Source organism: Nelumbo nucifera, chromosome 1 (assembly GCF_055504915.1).
Source record: "Nelumbo nucifera cultivar China Antique chromosome 1, China Antique-T2T, whole genome shotgun sequence".
Taxonomy (NCBI): Eukaryota; Viridiplantae; Streptophyta; class Magnoliopsida; order Proteales; family Nelumbonaceae; genus Nelumbo; species Nelumbo nucifera.
Genome location: NC_142649.1, coordinates 179846616 through 179863722, shown reverse-complemented (window position 1 = coordinate 179863722; position 17107 = coordinate 179846616). Strand labels below are relative to the sequence as shown.

General features: G+C 41.2%; 1 protein-coding gene across 3 annotated transcripts in view; it reads right to left on the bottom strand.

The window, feature by feature from the left end:
- Window positions 1–15232, bottom strand: part of LOC104600311 (CMP-sialic acid transporter 1) — a 37665-nt gene extending 22433 nt beyond the window's left edge. For all 3 annotated transcript variants that reach the window (XR_735654.2, XR_735655.2, XM_010263186.2), the window contains exons 1-6: window positions 15096–15232; window positions 13991–14074; window positions 13550–13764; window positions 13304–13382; window positions 10957–11126; window positions 9606–9792 (exon numbers count right to left, since the gene is read on the bottom strand). Coding sequence is in view for 1 of the 3 variants with exons in the window: in XM_010263186.2 (XP_010261488.1) it covers window positions 9606–9792; window positions 10957–11126; window positions 13304–13382; window positions 13550–13764; window positions 13991–14074; window positions 15096–15146 (786 nt within the window). In the remaining 2 variants the exon portion in view is untranslated. The remainder of the gene's footprint in view (window positions 1–9605; window positions 9793–10956; window positions 11127–13303; window positions 13383–13549; window positions 13765–13990; window positions 14075–15095) is intronic.
- Between the last annotated feature and the right edge of the window lie 1875 nt (window positions 15233–17107).

The window sequence follows — 17107 nt, the reverse complement described above, 5'->3', positions numbered from 1 at the left end:
CAGCTCTGGTTCTACCGACTGGAGCAAGAACCCAGGCTCAGTTGGGGGCAGTTTAAATCATATTGTCTCCTTAGGTTTGGACCACCGTTGACAAGCAACCCGTTGGGCGAGTTAATCAACCTCAAGCAAACTGGAACCGTGGCAGAATACCAACGCCAGTTCCAAACCCTTCTCGCCAGAGAAACCTCGGTTCGCGCAGATCAGCAAGTCGATATGTTCATCGCGGGGCTAGCAGAACCCTTAAGAGTGGACGTGGAGATGCAACACCCTCCCAACCTGGTCACAGCCATGAACCTAGCACGCGCCTTCGAACGCAAACTACAACTCGACCACGGAACCTTCAGTATGGGGCGGCCTCCATCAACATGGGCATCCCCGGAACCACTCGGAGTGGCTCCATATTCAGCAGCCAACCAAGAACGGAAGCCACAGACAAGCACCAATTCCAAATCAGCATCCAGTGTGGGGAGCAGCGTCGTTACACCCCCTATTAAGCACTTGTCCAGGGCTGAGATGGCAGAACGCAGGGCGAGGGGGCAATGTTTTAATTGCGATGAACTCTACTCAGCAGGGCACAAGTGCAAGAGACTTTTCTGCCTCCTGGTGAAACAAGAGGAAGATGAGGATGAACCACCTTCATTGGAACCCGATCCAGGAGGGCAAAGTCATTCCACCTATCAAGGATTCCTTTGACGGTGTTTCCCGACACCCATCCTGAATTCGAGCTTGAGGACAAGCTCATAGTCCAAGAGGGGAGTAATGTTGTGGATGCATTCGTGGGAAGAATTACCGCCGCCAGCAGCAGCAGTGAGAGGGGGCCCACACAGCAGCTTAACTTGCCACGTCAGCTCTCCTTGCCAGCTCGCCAATAGTTTACTTATTCCAGTTCTGTTCTTACTTATCTAGTTCTGTTCTTACTTATCTATTAGAGATAGGAACTGAGTTCTGTTAGAAGTCTATTAGAAGTAGGAGTTTTGTTCTTACTTATCTAGTTCTTACTTATCTATTAGAGATAGGAACTGAGTTCTGTTAGAAGTCTGTTAGAAGTAGGAGTTTGATTTAAAGTTGGATTGTCCTAGCTTAGTCGAATGGAGTAAGGCGCTGTGATTTGGGAATAAAGTATTCAGTTTTCCAGTCAAGAGAAGAGTGAGGAGAGTTCGGGTGGTCTCTTGGACAAATCACCCATTCGGTTTTCCACAATAGGGTTTGCACGCAAGGGAAGGCGCAAGGAGAAGCAAGAGGTTCTCCCCGTGGACCGACCCGTGACGAGATCCTACGCCCGGGCCCATAACAGAGCACAGCTTCAGAATTGTTTTTTCTAGCAAGAAACAATATCAAGATTAAATCTTGATCAGTTCCAAGAATTGGAGATCGAACAGGGTAGGGCGGCAAGAGCAGGGAGAAAAAGAACTGAAGGCAAAAATCAGTCAAACTGAGTTGTCTTTTGTAATGTCTGTGTGTTTTTTTCAGATCCGCCCTACTCTCTATTTATAGCCTTAAAGAAACAACCTCCTAATCTAATTAGGAGTCTCTTGATCCAAATCTTTATTTGGATCTGAATTCTTTAAATGATAAGGATAATCCCTTATCTTATCTGCAGCTCAAGATCAGCTTATTCCTAATCAAATTAGGAGTTCCCTGATCCAAATCTTTATTTGGATCTGGACTCTTTAAGTAACTCTTATCCTTATCTGTTGATCCAAACCCAGATCCGCCCCTATTTAATTAACCCAATTAACCCAGTTCGAAATGGGCTTTAGGCCCATTAAGCTTTTAGGCTCGCTTCCTTTTAATGTTGGCTAGCTTGCCTCTCTTTGTATGGCGTGAGACCATAACATTGATCTACACATCAACCACATGGGTTCAGCTTAGCCTCTCTTACAAGGCCTGGCCGAATTCACTGCTGAATACAGTGAACCCCTGAGTCCATCACTATGGGCTCTTAATGGACCCAACATTTACACTAAATGGTCATTGGGTCCAGTCATCTTATGAAGGCCTAAGGACTGTGGGCAGATGCAAGATTAGCCCATCAGGTATAACCCTCAATGGTCTTACACTTAACCTCTCAGCCCTTAATGATCAAACACTGCCCGACAAGAGAGGATCTCTCCCTCAGCTGCAAGGTAGAATGTTGCACTCTCTACGCACATGGATCCCGGGAATTAAAATCTTTTGCAAACAATTTGAAACCATAATATATATAAGTATATCTCTATATAAATATATTTTGCAAAAAACAAATTTCTAACACATTTAAAATCCACTACCGGCAGTTTAGGTTTCCATCAGAGAGAGTGCATTTTCCCGATCATTCACTTTGTTCGATAAAGGGGTTGATCCTGTCACTATGATCACCCACTCAAGTGAATTCTCGGACTGTCCCAACATACCCAGGTTTTGACCCCCTCTAAGGATCTCACTGATTGGCATATCAAAGACAGCCCAATCCGACACCCAGTGCAGTACCATAATCGAGTCTAGGGGTCAGGTGTAACATTCCAGTTTTTCCCATCTGTCTCCAAGGTCCAGGGCAATACTGGAATTTGGTCTGGTTCAGGGTTTCAAGAAAACCTACACTACATGTACCTCAAGTCTCACCCTGGCAGCTGAGACAAGGCACCCTAACCAACTTGGTAGTACATCAGTGTCAGCCTTGGTAGGATAAATCTCCCTAGATCTATCCAACGGTTGTGAAGATTCTAAACTAACACGAATCTCATATGTGTCCAGTTTAAGGGTATTACAGAGAAACATACCATAATAACATGAATCAAATATGTATTTTATTCATTTACAATAAATGTCATAATGTACATCATGCTGATTGGAGCTAAGGGCATACACTGTCTAACAAGTATGGTGAAGAAAACTGAAGAGAGGAGAGCTTGAGAGTTCAGCAATGAGGGTCTGAGAATGAGAGTTTCGAACCTACTCTCTCTCAGCACCCTAAAATTCTTTTATTAAGATATATTTGAATAATTACAAGGAGGCCCTTAGGTGGGCAAGAATTTATAAAGAACTTAATATAGACAGGATGGGCCCAGAATAAGGCCCATTACAGAAAAGAAACATAAATAACAAGAAAGGATAAACAACCTATGGGCCATTCGGCCCATCTTCTCTACACTCCCCTTCAAGCTAAGCATAGATGTCAATCATGCCAAGCTTGCTGGTATCATGCTGAAGTTTTGCCTTGGGAATGCCTTTGGTGAGAAAATCTGCCAACTGTCCTTCAGATGTGATGAAAGGAAGACACACTTCACCCGAAGAGATCCTTTCCCTAATGAAGTAAGTGTCGATCAACTTCAATATGCTTGGTTCTATAATGTTGCATTGGGTTGTGAGCAATGTTGATGATAGCCTGATTATCACAGTACAACATCATTGGCTTGTCATATTCAGCTCCAAGTTCTTCCATCAATGATTTTAGCCATAATAATTCAGAAACTCCATGTGCCATGGCCCTGTATTCTGCTTTAACAGAGGACCGAGCAACAACCGATTGTTTCTTACTTCTCCAATAAATAACATTACCAGCCACCAAGCTGCAATACCCAGAAGTAGATCTTCTGTCATCAATGTTTCCGGCCCAGTCAACATCGGTGTAGGCTTCAAGTTTCATATAACCATGCTTGGCAAACAGAATACCTTTTCCTGGGGAGCCCTTCAAATAACATAGGATTCTCTCTGCTGCTGCCAGATGAGTGTCTCGGGGAGCATGCATGAATTGGCTAATGCAACTGACTGCATATGCAATATCTGGCCGCGTCATGCATAGATACAAAAGTTTCCCAAGAAGTCTCTGAAAGATTCCTTTGTTTTCTAACAATGTCACTTCTGAGGCTGAGAGTTTATGACTCATATCAATAGGAGTAGCAACTGGTCTAGCACCCATCTTTCCAGTCTCGGAGAGCAAGTCAAGAACATACTTCCTTTGGGAGATAAGAATCCCATCCTTGGATCGAGCCACTTTTATACCAAGAAAGTATCTCAAGTCCCCCAAATCTTTAATCTCAAACTCTGTATGGAGAAAAGATTTTAGATCATGAATTCCTGAAACATCATTACCAGTCACTACAATATCATCTACATACACAATGAGGTATACTGCCAGAGGTCCACTCCTCTTCACAAAAAGAGTATGATCGGACTGTGTCTGCACATAACCAAAGTTAACAAGTGTTGTTCTAAATCTCTCAAACCATGCTCTAGGGGACTGTTTTAGTCCATAAAGAGATTTCTTCAGCTTGCATACATTCCCTTTCATATCAGTTCCATACATCCCTGGAGGAAGAGACATATAAACCTCCTCATGTAATTCACCATTCAGAAATGCATTCTTCACATCCAATTGATAAAGGGGCCAGTCAAAGTGAGCAGCTAAAGATAGAAGAACCCTCACAGATGTCATCTTGGCAACAGGTGCAAAGGTCTCTAAATAATCAATCTTATATGTCTATGTATAGCCTTTTGCAACCAGCTTGGCCTTGTACCTTTCAATAGTGCCATCAGCTTGGTATTTGATAGTAAAGACCCACTTGCAACCGACTGGATCCTTCCCTTCAGGCAAATCCACCACTTCCCATGTATCATTCTTGTATAGGGCATCGATTTCAGATCTCATAGCATCCCTCCACTCTGGAATCTTAAGAACTTCTGACACAGACCTGGGAATAGGATGAGAAGCAACAGAAGAGAGATAGGCAAAGTATGGAGGTGAAAGCAAACTGTAAGAAAGGTGCTTGGAAATGCAGTGTGCAGTGCACTTCCGTTTTCCTTTCCTAACAGCAATGAGAATATCAAGGTCAGGGAAGGATGAATCCAAAGATGCTGAAATAGTACCTGTTGTCTCTTCTGTGACTGGAAGTGTACGAGGCCCATGTGTTGTAAGAGAAACAACCTGCACATTTCTGGATCTTTGCCTTTGATACACCTTGGGATTGAGGATAGGACGAGGAGGTAGAGTACTGGGAAAAGGGGAAAAGAATGACTGATCCACCCTTGATGCATTTGAAGGAGAAGCAGACACATCAAGAGACTCAACAGGGACAGGAAGAGGAAGAGCAAACACCTATGACAAATCCTCCCCCTGTGGACAATGTCCTTCTGGAGAGGAACCATAAAAGGGGGAAAGCTCATCAAAGGTGACATCCATTGAGACATACCGATTGTCAGACTTTGGATCAAAACAACAATAACCCTTCTGTGTGGGGGAATAACCAAAGAAGATACACTTTTGAGCTTTGGGTTCAAATTTATGCCTTTGGACACTTGGAACATGTACATAATAGGTGCAGCCAAAGACACGAATAGGAACAGGAAAAAGGTCCTTGTCTGGATGAAGAAGATTGAAGGGAGACTTAAACCCCAAAACCCTGGATGGCATACGGTTTATAAGATAGGTAGCAGTAAGAACAACATCACCTCAAAACCTGGTAGGAACATGTGAGGCAAATAAGATACTTCTTGCAACTTCAACAATATGCCTATTTTTCCTCTCAACAACCTCATTCTGTTCTGGGGTCCTAGCACATGAGCTTTGATGAATAACCCCCATGTCAGAGAGATAGAAGGATAGGTTTTTCTCAAAGTATTCTTTTGCATTGTCAGATCTGAAGATTTTAATCCTGGTATCAAATTGGGTTAAAACAAATTCATGGAATTGTCTTACAAGTCTTGAAACTCCATCACGGGATTTCATCAGGAATATCCAAGTGAACTGAGAAAAATCATCAATAAACAGGATAAAATATTTATAGCCACCTATGGAAGGTAAGTGGTAAGGCCCCCACACATCAGAGTGCACAATGCTTTGACAATTCACAAGACTCACAATGAAGACTAGACAAACTAATTCCCTTAAACAGTTCAGGGAAAAGATGACTCGGGTGAAGTGTGTCTTCCTTTCATCACATCTGAAGGACAGTTGGCAGATTTTCTCACCAAAGGCATTCCCAAGGCAAAACTTCAACATGATACCAGCAAGCTTGGCATGATTGACATATATGCTCAGCTTGAGGGGGAGTGTAGAGAAGATGGGCCGAATGGCCCATAGGTTGTTTATTCTTTCTTGTTATTTATGTTTCTTTTCTGTAATGGGTCTTATTTTGGGCCCATCCTGTCTATATTAAGTTCTTTGTAAATTCTTGCCCACCTAAGGGCCTCCTTGTAATTATTCAAATATATCTTAATAAAAGAATGTTAGGGTGCTGAGAGAGAGTAAGTTCAAAACTCTCATTCTCAGACCCTCATTGCTGAACTCTCAAGCTCTCCTCTCTTCAGTTTTCTTCATGGTATCAGAGCATATCTGAACCTGAATATCATAGGGCTGGAAGCTTAGTCACATACTGCCTGATTCTTGGAGGTCAGTGGACGAGCCCAAGACTAGAATCTCTTGGGGAAGGGGTTCGGTGGTCAGGAAGAATCAGAGAAAAAAAGGGGAAGGAGAAGGGGAACAGCTCGGTTCTGTTTTTGAAGCTCGACTGTGTTTGGACTGGTTGTTCTGTTTTTGAAGCTCGACTGTGTTTGGACTGTTGAAGTATCCGAAAACCCTAGCTGTTCTGTACTCTACCTTCGACTGCATTAAATCTGGTTTAACCCAGAAATTTCTGGGCTGTTTTTTCTCTTCTTCTTGGACTGTTAAAACCTGCCGAAACATCCTTGTAACAAGGCTGTGTATTGTTACTCATATTTTGGTTGTTTTAAGGGGCTGTACGAACTGTTTTTTGGGGTCTTTTCTCTTCCTTGACAGTGGGACTGTCTCTATTGCCCACACTGTGTTTGTGAAAAGGCCTGTTCAGCAATACCGATTGGTATTTACTCTTCTTGGCTGAGTGCACAGCTTTGAAAAGGTACTTCGGCTGATTGCACGGTGCCTAGGAGTTTCTGATTACTTCTTGAAGGCTGAACTCAGTAATATTGTCTTCTTGTGGTTGGCTGAACTCTGTTTAGAGTGTTTACATGATATACTCCTCAGAGTTTGAAAACAAAAGTGGTGCCGAATATGGACTGGTTTAGGGAACTCCAAATGATTCCTTATTGACTGTGACCACAGTTAAACTAGATGGAACTAATTATCTGGCATGGTCACAATCAATAAAGATTCATGTTTGTAGTAGAGGAAAGTGGGGATTCATTTCCGGGAGTAAGAAGGCTCCCCCAGAAGATGATCCATCCTACGAGAAGTGGATGCAAGAAAGTTACACTGTCATTGGGTGGCTTGTGAACTCAATGCAGTTGCAAATCAGCCAACACTACCTATGGATGAATTCAGCAAAAGAAATTTGGGACAGTGTTGCGGAAACCTATTCACAAAAACTCAATGTGGCCCGGGCATATCAATTGAGAAGTGATGTAAAGAATTTAAGACAAGGGGAGAAACCTCTTGCTGTATATTTCTCAACCCTGAAGTCCTTATGGCAAGAGATTGACCTAATAGAAGTTGTACCTTGGGACACCACCAATGATGCAGAGACCTACAGAAAATTGGTTGAAAGGAACAGGGTATTTGAGTTCTTAACTGGACTAAACCCAGAATATGATATCACAAAACAGAATATTCTTTCCAAGGAGTGTGTCTCTTTGTCACAAGCTTATGCATTGGTGAGTAGTGAAGAGAGCAGAAGGGCTATTCAGGTTCAAGGGGCTGATATGAATGATCACTTTGCCAATATGGGGATTAAACCCAAAGGGAATGCTGGAACTTCTGGTGGCATAGGAAGAAAGAATAAACAACCTATGGGCCATTCGGCCCATCATCTCTACATATGGTATTGACTATGAAGAAACCTTTGCTCCTATTGCAAAGATCACCACAGTCCGTGTTCTTTTAGCAGTGTTTGTTGCTCAGTCTTGGACCATATGCCAACTTAATGTGAAGAATGCCTTTTTTCATGGTCAGTTGAAGGAGACGGTCTACATGAAGCCTCCTCCTGAATACTACAGTGATCCTTCTTTAGTATGTCGCCTAAAAAAATCTCTATATAGTCTAAAACAAGCTCCCCGGGCATGGTTTGAACGCTTTCGCGATGTTGTAGTTGTTGTTGGATATAGCCAGAGCTCTTCTGATCACTCTTTATTTGTTAGGCGACAACCTCAAGGTATTACCATTCTCCTACTATATGTTGATGACATGTTGACTGGGAATGATGCTGAAGGCATTCGTGAATTGAAACTATTACTTCATAATTCTGTTCAAATGAAGGACTTGGGCCCTCTCACATATTTCCTAGGACTGGAAGTACATCGCAATGATCGAGGGTATTTTGTTTGTTAGCAGAAGTATGTCTCTAACCTTGTTAAACTTGTTGGTCTTAATGATGAAAAGCAAGTTGATACACCTATGGAGCTAAATCTTAAGCTATTAATCTTAAGGTCCATTACTTCCTGATGATGCCTTATATCGCCAGCTTGTGGGGTCCCTCATTTATCTCATTATGACTCGGTCTGATATTTCTCATGCTATCTAGGTTGTTAGTCAATTTGTTTTTGCTCCTCGTCAGCTTCATATGACTGTTGTTTATCGCATTATTCGATATGTTAGAAGCACAACTTCCCAGGGACTGTTCTTCTCCTCCTCTCCTATTCAGTTGAGAGCATATGCTGATGCGGATTGGACTGATTGTCCAGACACTCGTAGGTCCACTTCTGGGTGGTGTGTTTTTATGGGTGATTCACTCATCTCTTGGAAGTGTAAGAAACAACAAACAATCACCAAGTCTTCCACTGAAGTAGAGTATAGGGCCATGTCTTCGGTTTGCAATGAGATTGTTTGGTTACAATCTCTCTTTATGGATCTTGGCATTTAGGTTCCTACTCCTATTCCTCTCTATGCTGACAATACGAGTGCTATCAAGATTGCATCTAACCCTGTCTTCCATGAGAGGATCAAGCACATCGAGGTGGAGTGCCACTTTATCCAAGATCTCTTCACTACTGGATCTATATCGCTTCCTCATGTAGCCTCGGACATGCAGATTGCTGATATATTCACCAAAGCTACGACTAGAGTTTGACATCTCTTTCTTATAGACAAATTGATGCATATGTCGAGGCATCAGTTTGTGGGGGGTGTGGAGACTCTATAACTTGATGTACCTTATTAGTATAGTCCCTGTTGTATATTACTATACATCTTATTCTTCTTTTCTCTTTCAACCCTGTATGGGCGTTCTTGTAATAGTACATATCTTTTAATATATAAGAGACTCTTTGAGGTGGGGGTCATTCATTCTTGACACCTCTAAGATTATTCTTGTTCTTTTCTCTATTCGGCCAAGAGTGTTGACAAGCTGTACCAAGATGTTGGTCACCATGTGCACAAAAAGATGTTGATCAATGCTCTGACACCAAGTGGAGAAATCAGATTCAAGAAATCAAATAAAAAGTGAGAGAGGAAAAGTGCATATAAACAAAGAATATTAGAAGAAGAAAAATATGTGTGAATGTGAGAGTTGTAACACATTGACCTCTCTAATTTGTATTAATATTAGTAGATAAATAACTTTCCTGTGGAAGTAGATGTTGTAATTATGCTCTTTTCCCTACATGCATAAATACATACACACACATTATATATATATATATATAACAAGGAAACTAACCTTGACTATATTGTCTGCATACTTCATTAACCATGATACTAGCAATCCTGATGATCCCAGATTTAATACCACCATCCATGTTGTAACACTGTAACCATCAAACAGGCGTTGCCACCATGGTCCCTTCTCAAATCCACCTCTAAAATCATCAAGGAGAAGCCGTGCCATGTTGAAGATTGCACCAAAACTGAAAAACAAGCATTCTCTATCAGGGTAGAATCAATATAACCCCCTTGAGAGCTTCTGATAACTGAAAGCATGCTAGTCATACTTTCATATATCTCAAAGAGAGCAAATATTTTATAGATGCCACAGTAAAACTACTAGTTTAGCTTGAGAATCCCCACAACAATGATATCTTATGTTCTCTAAGAAACTTCATGAAAACTGTAAGTTGAAAGATTTTCTATATATTGGATGATGGTGAGATTTTTAACTAATGCTCCTTATTAAGGGGCAATTTGATAATAACTGAAATTGCTGAACTGAATGACTTATTGCTTTGTCCTTTAGTGGACAAAACAATTAATAAAACATTAAGGGTATAGTACCCTACCCAATTTCAGCTTCAGCCATCTCACAACCTCCTTAAAAGCTTATTCACTAAAAGACAAAGCAATAACCTTTTCAGTTCAGTCATTTCAGCTACTATGAAACAGCTCCTAAGTGATTGATGATATTTTACATTTTCTTTTCTTGATGAGACATTTTATATTTTTTATTTAACATTGAAATACCAAATATGGCAGGTATTGCAAGAGAGGATAGCCCTGGAGTTGGGAAATATCAAGTTAAATTTTGATGGTTGTCCCTTGGCATTCTTGGGCCTTCATGAGTATGAGCACTTGAGCAGTCTATAGAGACAGATCAGGAAAGTCATGAGTTTATTAGGCCCTATTGGTGAAGTAAATTCCCTAAAAATAGAGTTGCTTCCACTGCTTCAAGGTCTAAAGCTGCCTCTCTGTGGGTTGAAATGATTTCATCATTGAGGTGATTGTCTAGTGGTGATTGATTGACTCTTGGCTGGTTCAGAAAGGCCCTTCATAACTTAGGCACCAGATAACAGTAGCAAAGGCATTAGCCTTGATAAGGAGGTTTTGTATTGGGAGACCCAGGCCTAGGGGTGCATACTAGTGATTCTTATCTTATGTTATGATGCTTGTACTTAGTTTTTGCCAACTACGAGCTGTGTATTTCCCCCTAAATTTGAATTTCCTCCAATAAAGAGGTTTACACATTATTAATAAATATTACTTTGATGGTCATGTTATCCCTGAAAAGAAGTACTATTAGTTCTAAGCCCTGAGAAAGGATACCTACATATGCAATGTGTGCAGAGAAGAATACATACGTATACAATTGTATGTTCTGCCAGTACAGGCTATCATTGTTCTTCTTCATCAGAAATTCTGTATAAACACCGGCTAATGCTGAAAGACAAGCGGAGAGGATTCCCAACATGTATCCTTGGACTGGTGCTGAGAAAAGTGAGTCACATGAAATCTCTCCACAACCTTTAATCTGCATAAATGAAACAGAGAAGCATTCCAACTATGATGATAATGGCTATATAGATGGTGGATATATTCAAGAATCAATTTATGACTACAAACATGCCTAAAGAATTTGCAAGAATTTTTCCGATGCTAGGTGATATATTCTTTTTTGTTCTCTTTGAATCAGGTCAGGCTCATCCATACAATTAAAGAAATTTCAGGAGCGAAGTTGATTTTTGGAGTGAAGAGAAAAAGAGAGTGGAGAGGGTACTAGTTTGCAGGCAGTGATCTTTCCTTTGCTAAGGAAAATTTGCAGATGGGTTGGAGCTGACCAGTCAATTGAACATGCTTTGAATTAATCAAATTTCTTAGTCAAAGATTTCATTAAATGCATTAAAGGAGTTAAATAGAAACACCATGACACCAGATACAAAGATGTGTTATGAGCTAATTTATATTTGCCCTACTTTAAGGAAAAAGAATATTGAAGCACAACAAAATCTGCAAACTATCAATTTTAAAGCCAGATTGTGGCTTTGTGCTTTGGGAGTAGGCACACCATCCCATTATGCATTAGCATACTAAGCTCTAATGTCAAGGATCTAGCTTCTCTATGAGACTGTAAGTTCAAGTGTCATATAAATAATTCTAATTTGATTTTATTTATGTTTTTGGTAATGTAATCTTTACTTAAATTGAGAATAACCAAGGGAAAAAACCCTCAAAATGGGTAAAGAGGCTCATAAGAGAAATCAAAGAAGGGCCTGATCCAAGGATGATCTGGCCTGGTACAAACAGTCATTCGAACAGTAGTGCATACAAGATGCAATAGTGGACCATGACATTGCACTCGTGACAGACATGAAAAAATCTCAGATACTGGAGAGCAGAAGAGACTAGAGAGGTCTTGAATATCAGATATGATGTTAAGCAAAGGGTGTTACGGGAAGATCTGGGGTCATTTAGATGATGCTAAGTTGACATTTTTTTTTTGATAAATACTAAGTTGACTTTATTAATGACTTACAAGTTACAATATCCATATATTAACCAAGTCTAATCAGAATCCAGTTAATTGAATGCAATACCTAATTATATAATTGCAAGACTTTAGAACCAGATAGATTGCATCCAACTCTAGCCCATTCACAGGAATCACAGCCCTATTCTCTGGGGAAGAAACCCTAGCTTGCAAGCCAAACCAGCTTTAAGAAGAGATTATTAAACAAAAGAAAGCATTGAGAAATGGGCTTTTGTAGGACCCACAGAAGGTAGCTGGGCAGTCGAGATACATGTTAAAAAAAGGCTTAGATGAGATGAGGAAGATGAGATGGATCAATGAAAAGGCTACAAGATAGGGAGGAAAGAACAAGAAATGAGTGCATTAGAGGAGCATCACCAATTAGTGACAAAGATGAATGAAAATTGATTGAGATCGTATGGACATGTGCACAGACATTCAGTGGCTGCACTGGTGACTGGTGAAGAATGACTCAGTACAAGTAGAAGGATCTAAAAGAGCAAGGAAAGACCAAAGAAAATGTAGATTGAAGTGGTAAGGATGATCGAGGGACTTAAAAATTGACAGGAAACATGGCCTTAGATTGAACACAGTGGTAGGACAGGATTCATGTAGCCAACCCCAAATAGTTGAGATTAAGGCTGAGGCACCAAGCTGACTTAAGTATGTGTCTCTGTCTGGGCTTTCTATGTAGGAATTATACACCTTTATACTTGGTCCTGGGACAGTGGTGGGACAGAAATCATGTAGCCAACCCCAAATAGTTGGGATTAAAGCTGAGACACTGAGCTGACTTAAGTATATGTCTCTGTCTGTGTATGTAAATTGGCCATGCTGGAAGTGGGCCTTCTATGTAAGCATCGAAAAGCCTTTTACACTTGAGCCTGAGATTAAGTCCTTTGTGCTTTGGTTCGGCAGCAACAAGAGAAGGACCAATTCTGCGGCATGTATATGGTTTGATATCATTGGGTTGATTTATGGCTAAGATTTCTCCTTGGAAGGCTACCAAATGATGAATCTCAATTTCACACCCCTTGAATAAGTGCAACATTTGGACATGAGAGGTTGCTTTTCCCCATCCCCTCATCCAACTAGAATGTTCCTCAATAAATTAGCAGGCAAATAATGATAGTATAATGCAAGCCAAGTTCCATAATGTAGAGAAAGATTCCCATTATTACCTGGCTTGTAGTTGTACCAACAGCTAATAGAACAATTGCCATCCACTGTAGAGTATATAGTTTCCTCTTCAGAAACAGCCTGGAAAGTTAAATAAATAAATATATCTGCTGATTAGCTAATACCATAATGTCAATGAGAAAGTTAGAAATGGAGAAATACTTGGATTGATCAATGTTGAAGAATCAAAAGGCATAAGACCAATCAAATAAAATTCTAAAGACAGCTGTGTGAGAAACAAGCAGCACCTGAATAAAATCCCAGTTGTGACAATCTTCAGATTACCCATTATCTGATATGTAGACGTATCCATGTAAGTTAGAGTAGCAAATTGAACATTGTTGTGGATTAGGTATATAATAGATGGAATGGGGAACAGCCGCACACTTTTCCATTCTATAGTCATCCTTGGAAGAGGTGATGATTGGCACTCTCTCCAAAGGAGAAAACTAGATACCAGAAGCTGCAGTTTAACAATAAATAGTAGATATCAGATGGACAACAAAAAGCCGGAATTCATCTAAGAACTAAAGTGATTTATATCAGAAAATTTACTTCCTAATTTTTTACTTGATGCACAAATCTTTTCCTTGTCAAGATTACTGTGGATTCCCATTAATCTCAGGAAACATGGCACATACAAGAGTCTGCTTTATCATAATCATAAAGAATCATAAAATTAGAAATACCTTAAAAACTTCAGCGAGAAAAGGAACTGTAGCATAATCATATTTGTATCCTCCATTACTTTGTGATAGTGTTGTCAAAATTCCCTGCCACATAAACAAATGGTATGCACCAAAAGTTGGCATTTCATTGTAAGAACACAAACTCAGCACCTGATCATTTCCAACTATTAACACCAACAGCATTTGATAAATTACAAGGAAAAACAATCCCTAATGTCCTAGTCAAAGACCCCTCAGGGCCAATGATGGACAATTACTTTCTGGCCATCCAACTCACTTCCAAGTTAATGGTAGACGAGGAGCCAGTAGATGCCCACCTACTTAACCCAAGATTTTTACAAGCGCATGCCCACGCTCAAATACCTCAGATTTTCCTTGCTAAATGTGAAGCCTACTACACAGTTACGCACCAATTAATGAAGTGACTAATAATCCATTGAGTATTATCAATATCCAGCTGATAAAAGAATTATGCAGTGAATAAACATCCCATACTAATGCCGACAGAAAAATGAGCATTCTACAATAAAATCATTCATTTTTATCTGATAACTCTTTTTTGAGGAATTACTTTTGTAAATTGTCATTCACATTTGTGCTTCTTACTATAACCACAAAGTTAACTGCAATTGGATGGTTTTTACTGTCATTTTTTGCTGTCTAACATAATATACAATTAATGGTGTTACAATTGACCTAACTAAAAACTAATAGAAAAGCAAAAACTCCTAAAACTATTGTTACAGAAGAACTTGATGCACGCCAATTTTACTCACAGAATTACAATCATTCGTGTTTATTGTAACCAAAATCCCACGGATAAGACTTATTCAATCTAGTCCCAATACTACATCCATTAATTCAGTTAGCATCAAATCAAGCAAACACACAATTCCCTGCGGATTCTGAAAATATTAATTGAAATGCTGAATCTAAATAAAGTTTCAGAACATCTCCTTTGAAAAAAAAAAATCTTTCACAGGGTTCTTGAGCGACCCACAAATTTCAAACGCATGAAATAAGTTCTTGAGGATATGCGAACGCAGATCTGGGGAAATATTTCTATTTCTATGAAGTGCTATAGAACAAAATTATGGTTTCTGACCTGAGAACTAGTAAGAATGGTAAGAAGAGCAGCGGCCGAGTACCACTGCATCCTTCCTCACTTGCACGGTGAGATGCAAAATTGAACCTTCGTTTTTAACTTTATTTATTATTTGTTTCGTGTGGGTACACAACAGTGAACAGCGTGTAGCCACTAGCCCGTCTCCCAAACCCACGGGCCATAAGGCCCATAACGAGTTCGGCTTCAGTCCAGGCAGAGTTTCTGCGCGCATCGTTCGCGCAATATGAATACGCGCCACGCGTCCTTAAAACGTGCGAGGTGCTTTCCTCTCGCCCATACCGAACTCGCATACATGGACCGGGCCTCCACGTCTCTCTCTCCTCTGCAATCCCCATCCTCCCTCTCCCTCTCACTCCCGTCCATGGTCAGGGTTCTACTTTTCAACCGGCGACCGGCGGCAACCTTCGTCTAGATACTGGCCATGGTTCTTCTTCTTCTTCTTAATCCTTGGTTTGGCCGTTACATCCCCTGAAAACTAATGTATTCTTTTTCATTTTTTAATTGTTCCAGAACCGGTGGAACGGACAAGGTATCAGCCATTATGGGTGGTGATCGCATTCTTAACCATTACCGGTGACGAAGAACAGCAAGTAAGTCTGGTAATTCCCTTCTCTCTTCTTGTTGTCTTCAGCCTCACCAATGACCTGGTCTTGTTTTTCCATGTTTGGTGGAGGTGGGTCTTCATGGGTCACTGGGAAGTCAAGAGAATGGGAAAGAAACTCCGGAGGAGGTTCGCTGTCATGGAGGGCTGAGATGTTGTTGCTGTTGGATTGTTGGTCGTAGTTGAGATAAATAAGGAGAGCTAAGAGGGTCAATTGAATTGCAACTTGTTCCTATTCTAGTTTATGAAGAACGGTGTCTATGAACCTGTGATGAAGCTGGTATGGAGTGAAGGTGGTCGCATCTTTCTTCTCCATTTACCGTTCTTCTATTTCGTGTCTACAAATATAATCTCCCTCACAGGAAAAGGGGAAACCAATTTCAATTTTTAATAAGAGAGAGTTTCTTTTCAGTTTTCACACTAACAAAGGTAACCTGTGATCCTTTCAACAGCCCCTAATACAACAACCCTGATTTAATTGAATCTAAGATTCTTCTCATCAACATTGCCAGAAAGGCATCTTTTGTCTTTCAACTTTTGAACTATACTTTTTGATGTAGCACAATCTGGTCACTCCTATCTAGCGCTCGCGTGGCTCCTGAGATGTACCTGAAACGAGAAGAAGGAGGAAGAACTCCCAAGGGGTTTCCCGGCGGGAACACTCCGATGCTTAAGTTAGTACTGTGTGCAAGAAGCTAAAAGAGAGTGAACACTAAGAGTGCAGGTTGCGCTAGCTATTCCAGATGCCCTATTCCTTGAGGATAAGTTCCTTATAGCTGAATTCCGTTGCTCTGGGCCCTCTGACTTCTGACAAGGCAGGTATAATCGCCACTGTCAGTTTGCCACAGCCGTTACAGGCAGGGATGAGGTGGCACGCGCGGGGCCGTCGTGCAGGATACGTGTTTGTCAGGTGTGGGATGCCTTTCTAAAGGTGGTAGGCGCGGCGAGGGGACATGCCTGCAATTCGCAGGTTTGTTGGGTACGGTGGTCGGGCAGGAAGCCCTCCTACGGTATATCGAGCATTCTCCTACGAATTGCTCTGAGCTGGGCCATCCCTTAAGTGACGGGCTGCCTGCAGCCGGTTATGCCGAGCTAGCCGACCCGAGGTCTTTGTGCCTCGGGGCGTCCGAAGAAGAATTGGTGCGTTTTTTATTGGGAGTGGTCCGAGGTCCATTAGGAGGAGCTCGGGTCTCAAAAGGGGTCAGGGTGCCCCGAACTCGAGACCCCCCGAAGTGCCTTAACCCTAGGGAGGAGGTGCGGGCGAGGCAGCTTTCGGCGAGTAGTTTACCTGCCGAGTTGCCGTGCTGAACTCGGTGGGACCTCCCCACCGAGTTGTGCTCACGTCCGTTGTGCTATCATGCTGAGTCACTGTTTGAGCTAGGTCACGCTT